The 21,382-nt window shown below is 43.8% G+C and overlaps 1 protein-coding gene across 1 annotated transcript in view; it reads left to right on the plus strand.

Moving 5' to 3' along the window:
• The first annotated feature begins 9,535 nt into the window (after positions 1-9,535).
• Virma (vir like m6A methyltransferase associated) overlaps positions 9,536-21,382 on the plus strand; it is a 72,031-nt gene continuing 60,184 nt past the window's right edge. The window contains exons 1-2 of the mRNA XM_041657198.1: positions 9,536-9,618; positions 19,488-19,603. Coding sequence (XP_041513132.1) covers positions 9,556-9,618; positions 19,488-19,603 — 179 coding nt within the window. The 5' untranslated portion in view covers positions 9,536-9,555. The remainder of the gene's footprint in view (positions 9,619-19,487; positions 19,604-21,382) is intronic.

The raw sequence follows: 21,382 nt of genomic DNA on the forward strand, positions 1-21,382 counted from the left end.
TGGGGACTGGGGGGGGGAAATGGAAACGAAGTGACTATCTTTTAATCAAAAAAGAAAGAAAGAAACGGAGAGTCAGGAGTTTCCAAAGGCAGTCTCATGTCACTGGGACCCTTGTGCCCACCAAAGGTAACTTTTTGTCTGCAAGCAGCCTCCTGGCAAAAGAGTGTGTTCGGTCTTCACTCAAGAAGTAGCTGGCCTTGAACTCACAGAGATTCTTCTGCCTTTGTGCATTCTGGGATTAAAGGCAATAACCTGGCAATATAGATTTTAATTTAAAGGACTGTTTCAATGATCATGGCAAGAAAAAGACCAAAGCCAGACAGCCCTGTCGATTAAGTAGTGCAGAGAATAAGCCAACTTGGGGCTGCCATTGCTGCCAAGGGGCACATAAGTCCTCATGGAAGGGTCTGCTTTTGAAATGTTTTCAAGTCTCTAAAACCATAGTGTAATGTGAAATTGGAGTTTTATATGAAAGTATAATCCAAATCCAAGGTGGCAAGATGGAGAGAATGAGGGAAGCATGGGGAGAAAGGCAGGGAGAGATGACCACAGGAAGGCCGAGAGCCGGCACGACTATTAACTACCATTGCACTGGTGTCTGATACCATTCAACCATCACACTGTGAATTCTGCCTTTCTCCGGGCGCTGAGTGTGAAGCAGACCTGTAGTTTACTCTGTAGCTCAAGCTGGGCGTGCAATGACCTTTCTACCTCCACTACCTGAGCGGCAGAATTGCAGGTATGAACTGTCATGACTGGATTTTTGTTTGTTTTTCTGTTTTGTAGTGGAGAATGATGGCTTTTGTATTTTGATTTTGTATTACTTGTGTTTGGACTTTGATTTCCTTGTTGCCTTTATGTCGGTTAACCTGTGGGAAGAAACATTCAAAGAAATTGACGTATTACACACAATTGAAAGGGAAGTCTGTACACATTCTGCACAAAGACACACGTGGGTGCTCTTCATTTTGTGACAGTGGTGGAAGGGATACAGTCTGGTATGGTTGTGATTTCAGAGCTCCTCAGCCAGCCGTTCACCAAGGAAACTCTCAAGTTATAAGCAAGAGATATGCACACTTGTATGACAATCCTTGACAGACAAAATTCTCATGAAATTATGAAATGATTTCTCTTATTGCTAAAAGTTATAAAAGGATATCATTATATAAATTATAAATTGCTCCTGGCTCTGTAATTGATGATTTGACACCTAAGTACAAATTATTATCAATATATCTCGTAGTTAAAACCACAAAAAATGGGCTGGAGAGATGGTTCAGAGGTTAAGAGCACTGACTGCTCTTCCAGAGGTCCTGAGTTCAATTTCCAGCAACCACATGGTGGCTCACAACTGTCTATAATGAGATCTGGCGCCCTCTTCTAGCATACGGGTAAATATACAAACAAACACTATGTACATAATAAATACAGAAAAATCTTTTAAAAAACCCACAAAAACAAATAACCAGATTAAGCCTGGGGATGTAGAGCATTTGACAGAACGCTCACCTAATAAAGCCCTGAATTTGATCCCAGGACAGCATAGAGCAGGTGTGCCCGGTAGTGCACACCTGTGATCCTGCACTTGAGAAATATCACGAGTTAGTGGCTAGCCTGAGCTACGAAGTCAGACCTGTCTATACGGAGAAGAAAAGCTCTTGCTTTGAGTCCATCCAATGGGCAGGGTTAGGACTCAGTGTGATAAGCAGGAGTCAGAGCACACACGTCAGTCTGTCCTCCTCTTCCCAGTGACTGCAGTCTCAGGTTAAAACTTGCTGAATAATGTTACTCAGAACTGTAGAAAAGTCAGGACGTGATGGTGCACGCCTTTAATCTTAGCACTCGGGAGCAGAGTTAGGCAGATCTCTGAGTTTGAATCCAGCCTGGTCTACAGAGGACAACCAGGCTACACAGAGAGACCCTGCCTCAAAAAACTAAAAAGGAAAAGAAAAAACTGTACAAAAATAGAACCTGGGAGCATTATGAACAGTGAACAACATTTCTATTTTTTAAAAAAATTTATTTATTTATTAGGTGTACCTTGTTCTACTGCATGCATACCTGCAGGTCAGTAGAGGGCACCAGAGCTCTTTATAGATGGTTGTGAGCCACTACATGGTTGCTAGGAATTGAACTCAGGACCTCTGGAAGAGCAGTCAGTGTGCTCTTGACCGCTGAGCCATCTCTCCAGCTCCAACATTTCTATATTTAACTTGAAAAATTATTACTAATGTGCTTGTGTATGAATGATGTGTTTGTTGTCAAGCACATGTCCCAACTGAATGTGGACGTCAGAGGATAACTTTCTGGAACCAGTTCTCCCCTTTTACCTTTGCACAGGTTCCAGGAATCGAACTTAGGTCTTTAGGCTTGCGTGCAAATGCCTTGATCCTCTAAACCATCTCATTAGCCCATTGCTCCTATTTTAATTGAATGGTTATTTTTCTGTTGCTGAATTGTAAGACTCTTTATATGTTTTGCAGAGCACATCTTTATCCCATGTAGGATTCACCAGTGTTTTCTTCCCTTGGTGGGGCTGCCTTTTCACTGTCTTGATGATGCCCCTTGGTTTCCAGCCATGGGAGCTGTCATTTAGCAAGACCACCTTAACCACTCACCTTGGACTGCCTTCTTTATTTTAGGCTCATGTTTCAGGCTTTCACTCCCCCTCCCAAGACTGCATTCTCTCTCCCTTACTCTGGGAAGGAGAAGAACGAGTATCCACGGCCGATATTTGCTGCAGTCCAGCAACACCGCCTACCATCCGCTCAGTGCGCACGACACTCTGTCCTAGCCCCGCTGGCCGCCAGTTCCTTTATCTTACTTGGTAACATACATTATATAGAGCATTATTTTTCTATCACATGTGCTTTCCTTATGATACTAGTCTTAATGTGTAATTCTATATTTAAAACCTGCCTGTTGGCTAGGGAGATAGCTCAGCTAGTAGAACGCTTGCCCTGGGTTGGTCCTCCTGTGACTGGTAACTTGGACACCTACGACTACACCTCTAATCCCACCACTCGGGAGGTGGTAGCAGGAGGCTCAGTAGCTCAAGGTCATCCAGGGCTACAGAACGTATTTGAGGCCAGTGCTCTAAGAAGCCAGTAGTCCATTATCTTTCTGGACATGTTGTCCTGCCTGGAAGGCCCAATACATCTCCTACCATCAGGTAAGAAAATGGTTCTGGAATGTTATTTGAACAAGCCCATGAAACTTGAAGCAACATATTTTTTTTATCAAACTAGTAAATCCAAGACTATCAGCCTAATTGACATGCCACATGTCTCTGAATATAAAAACTCTCTGGTCTGGGAAAAACGTGAAGTGGTCTTAGAATATGTACGCTGCTGTGAGCCTCTCCTACCTGCTGGGGAATATCTAGCTTAGACGTGTTGTAACAAGCCAACATACAGCCCCCTGGGAAAAGTGATTTTTTTATTTTTTCTGATGTGTTATTACTTGGAAAGACCAAAATAGTAAGATCTTAATCTTCACTGTAATTTCTGGAAAAAGTCCACACAGACAGACCTTGTATTAATGTCTTAGTAGAAGTTGGGAGGGAAGTCTGACACAAACCTTCGCTGAGGAAACTGACCAGAGTGTCTATTCCCAGGAGGGACCGTGGAGCTTATATTCTTGCATTAAATGTCTTTCTCAGTTTCTAGTGAGATGGCTTTCTTGAAAGTGAAGTGCTATGCTTGTCTTTTGAAAAGTTAAATCCAAACAAATCCCATAACTTTTTTTTATATTTATTTATTTATTTATTATGTATACAATATTCTGTGTGCATGTCTGCAGGCCAGAAGAGGGCACCAGACCTCTTTACAGATGGTTGTGAGCCACCATGTGGTTGCCGGGAATTGAACTCGGGACCTTTGTAAGAGCAGGCAATGCTCTTAACCACTGAGCCATCTCTCCAGCCCCCAAATCCCATAACTTATCCACAAAAACCAAGAACCATCCCAAAGCTTGAGTAGTGTTTTAGTGACTTCTCATGTTGATGTGATCAAATTTAAAATTTGAGAGAGAGAGAGAGAGAGAGAGAGAGAGCGCAAGAGAGAGAGAGAGAGCGAGCATATAGGAGACCTTTTAGAGAGTTGATTTTTCTCCTATACTGTGTATCTCAGGGATTGAATATTGAGTATGGGTCATCAGGCTTGGCATCAAGTGACCTTACTCACTAAACCACCTTGAGCGAATATTTGGTTTGGCTTACAGTTTAAGGGTATAGTCCACCCTTAAAGGAAGGAATGGCATGACATCAATCATATCATATCTGCAGTCAGAGAGCAGAGAGATGAATTCAGTGCTTTGGCTTGACTTCTTATTCAATCTGAGACTCCCACATCCAGGATGGGTCTTCTTTTCCCTATTAAACCTTTCTATAAATGCCACCACTGACATACCCAGAGGTGTGTTTCCATAGTGATTCTAAATCCAGGCAAATGGACCAGATTAACCATCACCAGCAGTGATGCCAATAGGCTGCATATTTCAGAGTTAAGTCAGAAGTTGCTGCTATTAAGTGAAAAGAACAAGGCAGTTAACTTAGTTAGGAAAGAAAAAAGTTGCTGATGTTGCAAAGATCTATGCTATGCTGGTTTCAATGAGAACGGCACCCACAGGCTCATATGTTTGTTTTTGTTTTTTCCAAGGCAGGATTTCCTAGTAGCTATGGACTCAGTCCTGGAACTCACTCTGTAGACCAGACCAGGCTGGCCTCGAACTCACAGAGATCCGCTTGCCTCTGCATCCCAAGTGCTGGGATTAAAGGCGTGCGCCACCACTGCCCAGCTTTTGTTTTGTTTTATCTTTTAGGCTCATATGTTTGAATGTTTGATCACCAGTTAGTGGAACTGTTAGGGGACGATTAGGAGATTGGAGGAAGTGTGTCACCAAGGTTGAACGTTGAGGTTTCAAAGGCCCACGCCAGATCCAGTTTTTCTCTCTACCTGCTCACTGCAGATCAGGACGTAAAGCTCTTAGCTACTGTTCCAGCGCCATGCCTGTCTGTTTCCCGCTATGATGATAGTGGAGAAACCCGCTGAGCCGGTAAGCAAGCCTCACCCACGGTTCTTCACAGCCGCAGAACTGTGACTAAGACACGGGAAGAACAAACCTTCTAGTCATCCAATGGAAAAGAAGAGCAAAAAATCTGTGTTGGTTTTGCATGGCAACTTCAGTGACAAGAGACGCAGCGTCACGTAAGAACAGTGTAATGTGGTTATGATGGAAAAGACGTTACGTTCGTGTGTGTACATTTGGGAAATCACATTGCATGTAGAGGATGTCTTGGGAAGCTTGGAACGTTTTCTATGAATCAGAGAGCCTATTCTATGTCTATTCTGATGTCATTGCCACACAGTAATTACATTTTTTATTGTTTATTTTGTGTATGGATGTTTTGTCTGCACGTTTGTGCATCATGTGCAAGTCTGGTGCCTGAGAAGGACAGAAGAAGACGTCACATCCCCCTGGGACAGGAGTTAGAGATGTCTGTAAGCCACCATGTGGGTACTGTGAGTTGAACTCATGTCCTCTGGAAGAGTGTCCAACACTCTTTACTGCTGAGCCAGCTCTCCAACTCCTGCCTCATCATTTTGACCCCGGCAGTGTATGCAGTAAGTTTTGAAATCAGTAACTTTGAGTCCTCCGAAACTGTTCTTAGTTCTCAACCTTGTACTGTACGTTTGGGGGCCTAAGAAATTCCTTGTGAATTTGATTGTGTGTTTAGCTTTTCTATTTCTTCAGGAAAAGATTACTGGAAGTGTTCTGTTCTGTTTGGTTTGGCTCGATTGCTGTGGTTTTTGTTCGTTTGTTTGAGAAAGGATTTTCCTATGTAGCCAAGGCAGCCATCAAATTCAAGACCCTCCTTCCCCATGTGCTGAGATTTTGAGTGTGTAGCACCATGTATTGACTGACCTCTAGCATTTTGGAAGCTGGTGAGATGAACCTGAAAATAAGTTTGATTGGTATTGCCATATTAACAAGACCTCCAACATTTCCTCCAACATTCTTCCAACCAGGATATAGCTCCTGTGCCGTCTCAGTTTCACTGACGGGGGACCATGTGTTCAAATACATGAGCCTATCAGGCCATTCTTGTTCAAACTGCCACAGGACCTGCCCTTCTCCTTATTATTATTATTTTTAAAACATGTTCTCATTGTATAGCTGTAGCTGGCCTGGAACTCCTTATTTAGGTTATGTAGACCAGGCTGGCCTTGAATGAGCAAAAACCTGACTGCCTCTGCTCTGCTCTGAATGTGTCCACTGCTGTGCTAAGATGTCGGCTTCACCACAGGCCCAAAGGGATAGGGCCAAGTGATCTTTGTTCCTTTTGTAGTAAGTTGACTCTCTCAGCTATTTTATCTTAATTTTGTCTCAGAAATGAAAGCTGACACAGGTAGGTTGTTCTTTCGGATATTACATAACTGTGTATAAATTTTTACTCCCCCCATCATGTGTGTGTGTGTGTGTGTGCACGCGTGTATGTATGTGTGATGTGTTGTGTGTATGAGTGTGTGCAATGCTCATGTACATGTTCATGTAATGAGCAGAGGTCAGTCTCTGGGGTTAGTTCCTCAGGGACTGTCCACCTTGCTTGTAGTTTACCAACCAGGACAGGTTGACTGGCCAGTGAGCTCCGGGGATTCTGTGTCTGCCTTCCCAGTACTGGGATTACAAAACCATACCATTGTGGCTGGCTGTTTATGTGGGTGCTGGAGATTGAATGTAGGACCCCATTCATACTTGCAAGGCAATTGCTTTACCAGCTGAGTTATCTCCCCGGATCTAAAAGTGGATTTTAAAAGCCACAGTGAAGACGTCTTGGTCAAGGAAAAGAGCATGGTGTACGCAAAGGAATGGGCTTATGAAATACCTCTGCATCAAGGATCCAATCTATCAGAGAATGGCTGAAACACTTAGGTGGTGAGAACCTGTTTCAGAAAAATAAAAGCAAAGAAACTCAAATCCAAACCCAACCAAAACAAACAAATTCAAATAAAAACAAGCAAGCAAGCGAACATGGGGGTGCAAAGCTTTAACCCCAGTATTTGGGAGACAGAAGCAGGTGAATTTCTGTGAGCTTGAGGCCTGTCTGATCTACATAGTAAGTTTCAGAGCAATCAGGATGACAGGGTCTACAAACAAACCAACAGATATGTCTCTTAGGAAAAAGAGTGAAATAAAAGGTTTCCAAATTATTCTGTAAGTGATTGTGGCAGTGGCTACGTAGCATTATATATTTGTCCAAACTGTATAACACTACATAATAACAATTTATCAATATTGGCTGATCAGTTGTAATACATGCACAATGTTAACACAAGTTATTGATGGACGGAGACTCTGAGTTGGGAAAGAGAAACTATGGATCTCTCTATACTGTCTGGGCGATTTCTTGTAAAACTGCTCAGAAACAAGGCACCCAGGTCTGGCGCATCTCTGTAACCCGAGAGGTGGAGGTAGAAGGGCTGCATTTTTTTTACAGCCCTTTGCACTACTTAAGAGTCTTTAAAGCCTGGGGGTTAGGGATTTAGTTCTTGCCAAACCTTCTCAAGGTCTAAGGTTTGAGTCCTAGAACTGAAGAAAAGCAAAAGTGTGTGTGGACATTTTGAATTGGTGTTTCTGGACATACATGCAGGCTTTTTTTAGGTGAGGTTTTCCTTGCTATTTCCTGCATATCTTGTTAGGGGGATGCTGGACACGAGCAAGGGTGTGGGAGAAGGAACTCCCACACACAGCTTGAGTTCTGGTTCTTGTTTACCCTGGCTTCAGCCTTCAGTGTGAAACCTCAGTTTTAAAAAGAAGAAAATGTTCTAAGAGAAGCCCATGAGATCAAATATAAGACCTTGAACAAATCTAAAAAATGAGTAGACAGTCTGTAGTTGAAAGCAATTCTGGCAAACATACTAGAGAGAGGCAACATTTCAAGCCTGCTTATCAGAGGACGAGAAGCAGACCCTGTGAGCTGATCCGCCTCACTCTCTCCCACCGCCTGTTCCTGCTTTTACATAACTGCTTTTGCTTACTTGCTACCACACTTTGTGTCTTGATCAATGGTTCCAGAGAGTTCTAGAATTGAGGGAAGCTCCCCAACACTCTCCCTAGGACTATATATAATTGCTGGTATCCAACTGAAAGACCCAGATAAATCCAGACCCATCTAGATGGAAGAGAAGAGCCAAAAATCTAAGTTAGCCGCGTTCAGTGACTCTGTTTCAGAAACTAGCTGAAGATAAAGTTAGATTATAATCTTGAGAAACAGGGAGTTACCCCCTTGTGATTATCACTGGTATTTTCGGAATTTTCCAATGACGCCCTCCCTCCCCACTTTGGATTACTGGGTTGTAGTTTCTTTCCTTAAATACCCCTTCTCCCGGGGAGGGGGGGGGGGCTCACAACCATCTGTAATGAGGTCTGGTGCCCTCTTCTGGCCTGCGGACATACGCACAGACAGAATATTGTATAAATAATAAAATAAATAAAAAAAAAATACCCCTTTTCCCAGCTACTCGGGGTCGAACTCTCTACCCCTGCATGGGAAATGAGTTTCGGCCCAGTGCACTGGTTTCTGTCCTGTCAATAAACCTCGGTGTGATTGCAGCAAGGACAGTCTCTCATGAGTTCCTGGGGGGTCGTGTTATCCCGAGACTTGAGTGAGAGTCTACCCGCTCAGGAGGTCTTTCACAACATTCGGCAGAATTAAAACAAACTTTTGATTTTGAGACAGGGTCTCACTGAGTAGTACAGGCTGGCCTCAAGCTCAAACTCCCCCTTTGTCCTTGGTGTGCTGGAACTGACAGAACTCACATCAGTCAGAGGGGACATTCACTGTGTCTCTTTTGTACTCTTCGTGACATTTCGTTTATATACTTTTTTTTTTAACGTCATTACAAGCTAATCCTCACAATCAGTCCCTGGGTTAGGAATTCATCGTTTTTTACATTTTAAAAATGAGAAAGTATTCCTTTCGTTTACTCAGACAAGTATTTTTTTTCTCTTTCCCCCTTTTTTTTTCTTTGAGACAGGGTCTCATGTAGCCAAAGCTGGCCTCCAACTCACAATACAGTCAAGGCTGATCTTAAATCCTTAATTCTCCTGCTTCTACCTCCAGAAAACTGGCTAGCAGATGAGCCCTTTTTTAAAAAGAAAGAAAGGAAACCAAACACTGTCTTTCCAGATTGACTCATTGAACATTTCTGCTTGGAAACGATGCTTCGTGGGAGGTGTACGGTGTTGTGCGTGTCGACTTGGCAGTCTCCTCCTATCCTCCCAACGTCGTGAACAGCAGCGCAGGAGAACGACGGGGTTTGGACCGCTGCGGACGCCGTAGTCCCCGCCCCTCTTTCCTCGGCCCCGTCCGCCGCGCTGGGGAAGGCGGGGCCTGCGACTGAAGGCCGGAGAAGCGACGCGATAGGCCGAGGCTGGAGGCGACGGCGGCCAGCTTGCCGGAAGTGCCGCCGTTTTTCCCTCCCCCGAGCCTCAGCCCGGGAGGTTGGGGAGCTGCCCCGGAAGTCATCTCCCCGTCCCCCGCCCGCGGCAAACATGGCGGTGGACTCGTCCATGGAGCTGCTATTTTTAGATACTTTTAAACATCCGAGCGCTGAGGTAAGGCTTCGCGACCCGACCTGGACACGGTCCGTCAGCTCGGGTACCCCTGCTGTGGAGGCGGGGGTCGTCCGGACTGCGTCCTCCCGCCGTGGCGCTGGGAAGTCCTCCGGTCCACACCCCCTCCCCCAGCCCGGTGCGAGCCCCGTGGCCCTGGGCGGCGGCCCGGCCTTGCCCGGCTTTGCTCGGGGGCCCCGCGTCTTCGCTCGAGTCCACCCTGCTGCCGGCGGTGCGTTGAGTCCCGAGGAGGCTCCCGGGGCTCAGGAGGATGCAGGCACGAGCTGGGGCTTCTGGCGTTTGACAGCCCTGCCGGGTTCTGATGCCCTCAGGGTACCCGAGTGGCCGCGATTCCAGGTCCTTCTCTTCGCTCTCCTAACGGCAGTCTTGCCGCTCAGTCGATCGTGACACTTGAATGCTGTAGGCAGGAATTCGCCTCTTAGGATGTGACATGCCTGCGAGAGTCTCCTTTGCACGGGAAATCCTTCCGAAGCCTGCAGAATTGAAGGATCATAATAAAGGCTGTCATCAGAAAGCAAGTCTGCTGTTTTCAGGGGTCGCGAGGGGGTGTTGAGTAGTCTCGTGTGCAGACTTTCTTGAGCGTCTCCGAATGGCCATCAGATACTGACAGTGAATATACTGAATATGGCTTATTAACGAGAGTTCCCAAAAGGCAACAAAAATGAACTTTAACGAAGTCCACAGAGAATGTCGGGTGGGAGGAAGAGCGGATGAGCATATCTCATATCTCTTTGTCTTCCTGCAGACTCGGTAGTTTAGAGAAGCATTCTATGGGGATTGTTTTGTCTTTATGAAGAGTGTGCTGTTATGTGACGGACTTACCATGAAACTAGGGTAGAGTGTCTCATGTTCTTCCTCAGTTGTATACAGTGTTTAGGACAGTGTCTAGGGAAAGACAGACTTCATCAATATCTGAATCAAAATGTTTAAAATATTCTCCTATGAAATAATGAACTGGGTTGGAGGTCAGTTTTCTTTAATGAATGGTTTGTAGACCTGTGAAAGTGAAGAGTTGGTGCTTTGAGTTATCGTATTTTACTAACAACGGACCTATTTGTGTCCCCACATTTCAAGTGGGTCACACAGTGCTTGCAGTGACTGTTAGGCTATAGTTCAGCTAGACTTGAGAAAGCTCTAAATGGCAAGCTGTCGTTACCAGAGCAGATGTCTTTATAGAAGAGGAGAGCCACAGAATTTGAAGGAAAAAGTAGGCATGGTGTTGATCTATTTCCTGTTTTCTTTTTTCTCTACCTCTTTTTTTCTTTTCTTTTTCTTTTTTTTAGACAGGGTTTCGCTATGTGGCCCTGGCTGTCCTGGAACTCACTCTGTAGACCAGACTGGTCTTGAACTCACAGAGACCCACCTGCCTCTGCCTCTGCCTCCTGAGTGCTCAGGCTAAAGGTGTACACCACTATGCCAGGCTCTGCTGTGAATGTTTTTAAGCCCAGTACTTAGGAAACAGGCAGATGAAAATCTGTGAGTTCGAGGCCGCTGTGGTCTCTGCCAGTTCCAGGACAGCCAGGGCTGCACAGAGAAACTTGTCTTTAGAAAGAATGGTTTTTGAAGAAATAAGTGTACATGTGGAGTACGCATCTAATTTAGGAGGATTGCTGTTCCTTCATCTCTGGTTTCTCTCCTCAGTCTTAGACATTAAGCATCCTAGGAGACTTTCTGGGAGGGATTGAAGGAGCTTTAGAAGAAATCACAGTTGAACTTCTCTTGAAGGAGTAAGGGTGCGTGGGAGATAAGTACCGACGTGTTTGGGTTAGAGCTAGAATTTGGTGTGTAAAGAGGCTTCAGAATTCCTTAAGTTTGCCCTCTTGTCTCCAAATGCCTAATCATTGGAGTGTAGTCCTTAAAAGAGTGATAATTCAAATTACAATTCAAAGTCTACGAAACAGAGGCCTTGAAACGAAGCAATTTTTTTTTTGATTTTTTTTTGAGACAGAGTTCCTTTGTGTTACCCTGACTGTTCTAGAACTTACTCAGTTTACCAGGCTGGCCTTGAACTCACAGAGATCCAACTGCCTCTGCCTCTCAAGCGCAGGGACTAAAGATGTGTGCCACCACCGAAAACCAGCAAGCTCAAACACAGTTCTTAATCAGAATCTGATGTAGACTGCTCCAGCTGATATTTATTTAGCTGTCTCTGTGAACATAAAGGGTACAAGATTTTAGAGAGAGGTTACTTTTTTGTGACTATCAAGGCATTTGGCACATATGTTGGTCTTGGTAAAATGGGAACTGTTACTTAGTTGTGAGACAAGGGGACTATTGCAGTCAGTCTTCTGGTAGGTTACACAGAGTAGCTGTGTGGACTGCCACCATATCATGGCTCTCTTTAAATATTCTAGAGTAGTATAGACTCTTCGTTGGAAGCCTATAGCTCTTGAGCAGGGAAATTATATGATTAGGAAACTCCATTGGGTAGACGAGTTGGTCAGTCGTATTCAGAACAGTTCAGAGAGAACGGGTAGCAAACTCAGGAAGCCTAAGTGAGATGTAGTGGGAGATGGTCAGTACGTGCAGTTGACATGTGGGGTGTTTAGTGATGGCTTTGCGCCAGGAACAGTGCTTTGATTATTTAATTTTTTTTTCTGCTCTTCTGTTAGTTTTGAAAGTTGTTTTCATATTATAGTTGCGAAAACTATGGTAGAAGGTTAGGTGGTTTCCTTAAACTGACAAGGCTACATTAAGGTGAAATGACATTCTGTGTGCTGGCTCTGCATGTCTGCTTTCCTAATATCCAGCAAACTGTAGGCTCAAGGCCACCTGGACCACATGGGAGACAAACAAAAACAAGGTATGTTGATGGTTCCCTGTTCTGGGACCCACTTTCTCAAAGGAGAGAACTGACTGCAGACAGTTGTCCTCGGACTCCCCCACTTTCTCAAAGGAGAGAACTGACCGCAGACAGTTGTCCTCGGACTCTACACAAGCACTGTGACCCCCCCCCCCCCCCATGGAATAAGTCAATAAAATCAACTAAACAGAAACCATTTAGGGCTTTCCCCCTAATAACTATTAAGAGTAACAAATACACAAACATTCATTTCTCCTGACTCTAAAGCGGTGCTGTTTCGTTTTGCAGTGGGACTGAGTAGAAAGAAATACGTGTAGGCCACATTATGCAGGAGGGGCAGTGCAAGTAAAAATGAAAGTTAAAAAAAAAAAGAGTCGTTGCTTTGCTTTTAAAGAAATTCGTAATCTAACGGGGAAGTTAACCTCTGAGTAAAGAGTAAACTTCCACAGAAGAAGGTTGCGAAGAGTTCTAAATGAGTTACAAATGGCGGTTTGAACAGGCTGGAGAGATGGCTCAGTAGTTAAGAGCATTTGCTGCTCTTACAAGAGGGTCAGGTTCTCCGAGCTGTATAACTGTAGTTCAGGGGATGACTCTTTGGAAACCAGCACGTGTGTGATGCTTCACATGTAATGCACATACACATATGCAGGCAAATACTCCTATACATAAAATAAATATTTAAAGAAAAAAACAAAATCCTGGTTTGTATTACTCCTCCTTTATAAATAGGGTTGAGCTGGGCAGTGGTGGCGCACGCCTTTAATCCCAGCATTGGGTGGCAGAGGCAGGCGGATCTCTGTGGATTCGAGGCCAGCCTTGTCTACAGAGAGAGTTCCAGGACAGGCTCCAAAGCTACAAAAAGAAACCCTGTATCGAAAAACCAAATAAATAAATGAACAAACAAATAAATAAAAACAAAAATGGGGCTGGAGAGAAGGCCGAGTGGTTAAGCACACATATTGTTTGTGTAGGGACCTGCGTTTGGTTCCTAGTTTCCATGTCAGGAGGAGCAGAGCTGTGACTCCAGCTCCATGGGATACAACATATTCTCCTGTATACAAATATACATGGTTAAAACTAAAATAAACCTTGAAAAAGTATATACTGTTCTTCCACAGATCTGGGTTCAGTTCTGGGTGCTTATAGTCACCTGCCCATAACTCCCCTCAGCACACACCAGTGCATGTGATTTTATTTTTTTATTTTATTTATTTATTTATTTGGATTTTTCGAGACAGGGTTTCTCCATAGTTTTTTTTTGGTTCCTGTCCTGGAACTACCTCTTGTAGAACGGGCTGGCCTCGAACTCACAGAGATCCGCCTGCCTCTGCCTCCCGAGTGCTGGGATTAAAGGCGTGCGCCACCACCACCCGGCTAGTGCACCCGATTTTAAATCATAAAAGTGAGCCGGGTGGTGGTGGTGGTGCACGCCTTTAATGCCAGCAAATCGGGAGGCAGAGGCAGATGGATCTCTGTGAGTTCAAGGCCAGCCTGGCCTACATAAAACGAGTTTTAGGACAGTCTGGGCTACCCAGAGAAACCCTGTCTCAAGAAAAAAAAATCCTTTGGGCCTGCAGATGGCTGTGATTAAGAATACTTGTTTGCTGAGGGACCTAAGATGTGTGGTTCTCACCCACATCAGCCTGTGACTCTAGCTCCGAGGTGCCCAGTGTCTTCCTCTGGCCTCCATTCTTGCCAACAGTCGCTTCCTCGCTTAGGTAGTTTTAAGTCCAGTTTTCTGTTTCAGACTAACTGCCATTGGATATTCCAATAAAAGAACAAAACAGTATTGCAAATCAAACTACAAAGTCCCCTGGGCATGGTGGCCTGTGCCTGTGAGCCCAGCACTCAGGAGGTGGAGGCATTAGGATCAGGAAATTATATTTGGCTACATAGAAAGGTTGAGACCAGCCTAAGCTGTATGACACACAGATGCAGACAGACAGACAAATACAAACAAAAGCAAGATAAAACTCTAGTATGCACGTATGTATTTCAGAAAAGTAAGATTTACATGGATATTTGGTAAATTAGCTAATATATTTTGATATATTAATTTCTTTCATCTGTGCCCCAAACATTATATTAGAATGTACTTTATAGTTTGTAGCTGAATAGCAGATTTCTTTATGTTAATATTTTCCAGATCTCCCAGTATATATGCTTAGCCTGAATGTGTATACCCTTCTATATTAGCGTCCTAGTACTGGTTTGTGGTTTCTCTTTCCACTTAACAGCATATTACAGTAAATGTGCGTGAAGGTGAGTGTCGTGTAAAGAAAACTTCCTTTTGTGCTTTGACTAGGTAGCACTGTGTGAGTTACACATTTAAGAGGTACAAAGGGTGTCCAGTAAAAAGTGTCTCATCACTGTCAGCTGACATCTGTGGCTTTAAGTGGTGATAGTATTTATTATCCGTGTACTAAACGTGTGATTTATGCTTCTGACTTTTTATAGAAACCCCAAAGAGGTTAGATAATGCACTTTTTATTCCTTTAATATTGTCTGGGTGGATTTGCTGGGTTCAGATACACTGTGAAGGGAGTGGGTGATCTAGAAGGGCTTTTGCTTTAGAGCAGTGGGTCTCAGCTTCCCTAACATGAGACCTTTAACACAGTGGTTCCCAGCCTCCCTAACGTGAGACCCTTTAACACAGTGGTCCTCAGCCTCCCTAACACTGAGACCTTTAACACAGTGGTCCTCAGCATCCCTAACACTGAGACCCTTTAACACAGTGGTCCCCAGCCTCCCTAACGTGAGACCCTTTAACACAGTGGTCCTCAGCCTCCCTAACACTGAGACCTTTAACACAGTGGTCCTCAGCATCCCTAACACTGAGACCCTTTTTTTTCTTCGAGACAGGGTTTCTCTGTAGCTTTGGTGCCTGTCCCGGAACTAGTTCTTGTAGACCAGGCTGGCCTCGAACTCACAGAGATCCGCCTGCCTCTGCTTCCCGAGTGCTGGGATTAAAGGCGTGCGCCACCACCGCCCGGCCAACACTGAGACCTTTAACATAGTGGTCCTCAGCCTCCCTAACACTGAGACCCTTTAACACAGTGGTCCCCAGCCTCCCTAACACTGAGACCTTTAACACAGTGGTCTCCAGCCTCCCTAATACTGAGACCTTTAACACAGTGGTCTCCAGCCTCCCTAACACTGAGACCTTTAACACAGTGGGTCTCAGCCTCCCTAATGCTGAGATCCTTTAATGCAGTTCCTCATGTTGTGGTGACCCCAACCATAAAATTATTTTCATAGCTACTTTATAACTGAAGTTTTGCTACTGTGATGGATCACCATGTAAATAACCGTGTTTTCTTATGGTCTTAGGCGACCTCTGTGAAGGGGGTTGAGAACCACTGCTTTAGAATTTAGTTTTGAAACAATATACATCATGTATGCACAAGGGACAGCATAAGTGACAGTAGATGAACAAGGTCAGGGAGAGGGTAGAGAGAGAAGGCAGTTAGAGATAGACTGACTAAGACAGGCAGGCAGATAGCACAGTGTATTCTGAGTGACTCCTACGGATGAATGTGGAAAAATAAGGTCATGAAATCTGACCATTAGTCGGGCCGTGGTGGCACACGCCTTTAATCCCAGCACTCGGGAGGCAGAGGCAGGCGGATCTCTGTGAGTTAGAGGCCAGCCTGGTCTACAAGAGCTAGTTCCAGGACAGGAACCAAAAAACTACGGAGAAACCCTGTCCTGAAAATCAAAAAAAAAAAAAAAGAAAAGAAAAGAAAAGAAAAGAAATCTGACCGTTGTGTTCATATTTACACTACTTTATGATCTTAACCCTTCCCAGAGTTCTCAGTCTCAACCTGTCGTGAGTTTATTTTAGTTCTTGAGACAGAATCTTACGTAGCTAGCAGGCTAGCAGATGAGTTTTAAACTCTTGATCCTTCTTGCCAGTTTACATGGTCCTGGGGACCAGACTTAGGACTTCCATGCATGTTAGACAAGCATTCGAATGCATTGTCTTCCCAGCCCAGGGTTTTATCTTTAACTCTTTAAAACAAGTTACTTTAACACCTACTAACAGGTCTTTTGTTAAATGAATATGCCAGATACTGAATTTACAGTAAATCTCGAAACATATGCTCTAATGGGCTAGGTAAAAAAGAGTGATAAATGAGTTCGAGAAGGAACTTTGGGCACACCTAACCTGCCTTGTTTTAGGTTTGAGAGAGAGTTGACATCTACAGAGAGTTGGGGTGAGGGAGTCTGATCAGAGAGAGCAGCAGAACTGAGGTTGTGCAGGTGAAAAAGAGCATGGCATGTCAGGGAAATTCACACATACAGTATTTTGGTTTGGAGTATAAAGAGGTCAGGTTTCTTAGACCTGGGAATTTGGCTTTGCTGAAGGAAGAAAGCAGGAAGGACTTCCTAGATGTCTATATTCTTTTTTTTAAATATTTATTTATTCATTTATTATGTATACAGTATTCTTTCTGCATGTATGCCTGAAGGCCAGAAGAGGGCACCAGATCTCATTTCAGATGGTTGTGAGCCACCATGTGGTTGCTGGGAATTGAACTCAGGACCTTTGGAAGAGCAGGCAATGCTCTTAACCACTGAGCCATCTCTCCAGCCCTAGATGTCTATATTCTAAAAAGACCACATCACTTTTTCAGTTGTAAAGTGGGGTGAAGCCGAGTAAGAATCACAAAGCCAGTTTGGGTCCTACTCATGTGTGAGATTAGAGTTGTCCAGCGTGCAGATCTGGGGAGCAGCAGGAATGACAGGGCTGCCGAGACTTTACTGTTCAGACATTCAGTCCAACGGTTTGGAAATGAAAAGATGGGTGAGAGGATGGGAGCCAAATATGACAATGTAATGGGTATTTTGTGGCAGTGATTGGCAGGGTGAAGGACAGAGTCAGTTTGAACTGGCCAGGTCTGAAGTATCTGAAGACATTCAAAAGGAGACATCCCGTCTCGAAAAACCAAAAAAAATAAATAAATAAATAAATAAATAAAGCCGGGCGGTGGTGGCGCACGCCTTTAATCCCAGCACTCGGGAGGCAGAGGCAGGTGGATCTCTGTGAGTTCGAGACCAGCCTGGTCTACAAGAGCTAGTTCCAGGACAGGCTCCAAAACCACAGAGAAACCCTGTCTCGAAAAACCAAAAAAAAATAAATAAATAAATAAAAGGAGACATCCCTGGACCTTAGTAGAAGGATCTTAGGTGGAGATCTGTTTCTGTAACCTGTTGCTTGTGCTCTGCTCAGCCCCGGCCCTCTTCTTCCCTCATCTGCCCTCTAGGCCTAGTGAACTGTGCTCCTAGTTTTTTGAAACTTGAAGTTGTTTGCTTTCCTCTGATGCAGTCCCTTTCCCTTTGACCAGAAAGCTCTTCTCCCTCATTCACTGGTCTCCCCAAACCCTTTCTTCCCAGGCGGATCTCAGTGCGTAGCCCTGGTTGACCTTGAGCCCATTAGGCAGTCTAGGCTAGCCTTGAGTTTACAAAAATACGTAATATATTTTAATAGAATTGATAACAATAAGCCAGGTGGTGGTTGTTCTAATCCCAGCACTCGGGAGGCAGAGGAAGGTGGATTTCTGAGTTGGAGGTCAGCCAGTGTACAGAGTGAGTTCCCAGAACAGCCAGGATACAGAGAAACCTGTCTTGGGGTGGACTTGTAAAGCTAATAGAGAAGATTTCCGCTTTGTTTGTTTGTTTGTTTGTTTTTTTTGATATTTTTTCGAGACAGGGTTTCTCTGTAGCTTTGGAGTCTGTCCTGGAACTAGCTCTTGTAGACCAGGTTGGCCTCAAATTCACAAAGATCCACCTGCCTTTGCCTTCCGAGTGCTGGGATTAAAGGCGTGCGCCACCACTGCCTGGTTATAGATTTCCTGTTTATAAGTAGTACATTTTAGGGCTGGAGGTGTGGGTTTTGGTACAGTGCTTGCCTAGCGTGCTTGAAGCCCACATAAAACTAGACTTGGTGTCTCCTGCCTGTAATTGCAGCACTCAGGAAGCAGAGGCAGGAAGGTCAAAAGTTCAAGGTTATTCTGATTTAAAGTTGTTCTTTGAGGGCTCTGCTGTAGCTCAAGTGTGCAAAAATAACTATAAAAAAGTGTTTGTTTTATTTTGTTTTGTTTGGCCTTACATGGGATAGGATTTTCTTCTTAAATAATCTTGGAAAGAATTGAAAATCCTAGGAATAACATGGCAGTTTTATAGTATTGGGGTTCAGGTTATGTCAGTATTGTTTCTCTGCCATCCTTAGAGTGTTGCTTATACTGTCATGGTAGCTCATCATAACACTTATGCTCTAGGATAACAAAGATATTGAAAGAATATAAAGTAACAGAATATTGGAAGAAAGGGTGGAAAGAATGTCAGTCTGAACCTTCCTTTTAAGAGCATGACCCAGACTTGCCTGCTTCATTTCCATTTCCGTCATCAATGGATGTCTGTTTTGTTCATAGAGCCTTAAAAATATCTTGAGTATCCGGAGTCATGATATAAAATGTTTGAGAACCCTTGATCTAAGCAAAACGTCAGTGGGGAAGTAAATGTGCTGCAGAAAATTTATCTATACTAATTGAAAGATAATTAGGTACATTATCATCACAATAAATCATCAGCTATTTAAAAATATTTATCATTTACATGTATATGTGTGTATCTCTCTGTGTGTAGCATTATGTGGGTGCTCTTGGAGGTCAGAGAGGACACTGGAATTGTGACTTATTGGAGGTAGATGCTGGGAACTGAACTCTGGTCCTTTTGGAGAAACAGCAACCCTTCTCAGCTGCTGAGTTTTCTCTGTGGTCCCATCATCAACTATTTTTTAGAAAGTGATTCATACAGCATTTAATTAGTATAAATGATAGATTTACTGATACGGATTTGTTAATTTTTAGTAATGGGGATTCAACCCAGGGTCTTGAACATGTGAGGCATGTTGTTTAACTGAGTTACATACTCATCCCTGGATTTTAAGATTGTTGGTGTTATTTTAAGCTGAAAAAAAAAAGTGTATTTTGAACTAAAAAAGAATTGTTTTACTTACAGATGTTTTCATCCTCTTTTTTTATAGCAAAGTTCCCATATAGATGTGGTTCGTTTTCCATGTGTGGTTTATATTAATGAAGTCCGAGTTATACCCCCAGGAGTACGAGCCCATAGTGGCTTGCCTGACAACAGAGCGTATGGGTAAGTCAACTCTGTCGGTGTTGAGTGAGTGTCTGAGAAGACTTAACTGACTTGAACATACTATGTAGACGAGGCTGGTCTGTCTGTCTCTCTCTCCTGAGTGCTGTTAGTAAATGCATGTACCTCCATAATCTTGCCATATGTGTTTTTTTAAAAAATATCTTTGGTGGTGCCTCCATTCCCAGCCTTAGTGAACTGATTTGATGGGACTTTTCCTTTTATGATAAAAGAGAATTCATTTTATATCTGTTACGTATATGTATGTATATACATATATAAGGATTTTGTCTGCATGTATGTATGTGTACTACATGCATGCCTGGTGCCTGCAGAAGTCAAAAGAGTTGTCGGATCCCCTGGAATTGGACTTAGGGATGATCATGAGCCACTGGGTCCTCTTCAAAAATAACAAGTGCTCTTAATTGCTGAACCATCTCTCCAGCCCCTAGTTTGAATATTTTAAAGTATGTATTTTTGTTTGTTTTGGGGTAGTGGGGGCTGACTCAGGACCACTGACCTCCTCTCCAGTGTTGTTTCCTCACTTCCTGTTTCCTAATTTATTTTGAGACAGTCTCACTAAGTTGTCCAGCTCAACCCTTTATGTAGGCTTCTACTTCAGTCTCCCGAGCAACTGAGACTATCGGCATACACTACTGTGCCTAGCTTACACTGTACATGTGATTTTGTGCATTTGTGCAGAAGCCAGAGGTCAGTGTCTCCCTCACCTTAGTTTTTAAGATAGTTCCTCTCACTGAACTGCTGGGCTAGAGTGGACGACGAGCAAGCTCCTGGGATTCTCGCACCTCTGCCCTGCACCCAGCATGGTTATAGACACGTCTGGCTTCTATGAGGGCGCTGGGAGAGTGAACACAGGTCCCCAAGTTTCTGTAGCAGGCATTTTATCTATTGACCCACTCTCCGGACCTTATACATATGGCGTTTTCTACACTTGTAGTTTCAAATGAGCCCTTGGTTGAATTAGCAAGTGATTATTGTTAACTTTCTCTTTCTTGGTTTAGGTAGGAAATAAAATATAAGAACTTTAATCCTGACATGAGATGACTTTAATAACTGACATAAAAGAGGTTTGATTTTTGTATAATGTGAATAATCATTATTTTCCAATTTTAGTACTATAGGCTGGAGATAGAAGCCAAAGTTTGGCCATGAAACGTAAATACATATGATGAATGTTTTTTTTTTTTTTTTTTTTTGGTTTTTCGAGACAGGGTTTCTCTGTGGTTTTGGAGCCTGTCCTGGAACTAGCTCTCGTAGACCCGGCTGGTCTCGAACTCACAGAGATCCGCCTGCCTCTGCCTCCCGAGTGCTGGGATTAAAGGCGTGCGCCACCACCGCCCGGCGATGAATGTGTTTTTAAAAGAACTTTTAGCTCATAGCACAGGCGCTGGGTTTATATATTGATTTATTTCGTTTTATTGATACTATTTGTAACTCCATGGTTCAATCAGCTACTTCATGGTGAATATTATGGCCCAGATTCAAAGTTTATTTCTTCCTAATTGTGAAAAATGGCTGGTTATTTATAGAAGTAGATATAGCTGCAGTGATGGTGCACACCTTTAATCTTGACACTCAGGAGACAGAGGCAGGCCGATCTCTGAGTTTGAGGCCAGCCTGGTCTACAGAGTGAGTTCCAGGACAGCTGGGGCTACACAGAGAAACGCTGTCTTGGAAAACCAGACAAGAAAATGAGGAGGAATGAAGTTAGCTTAGTTGGTAGAATGCCTGCCTAGCATGCCTGGAGCCCCGGGTTTGCTG

This window comes from Microtus oregoni, unplaced genomic scaffold (assembly GCF_018167655.1).
Source record: "Microtus oregoni isolate MIOR12 unplaced genomic scaffold, Mior012 000008F_ref0000371, whole genome shotgun sequence".
Lineage (NCBI taxonomy): Eukaryota > Metazoa > Chordata > Mammalia > Rodentia > Cricetidae > Microtus > Microtus oregoni.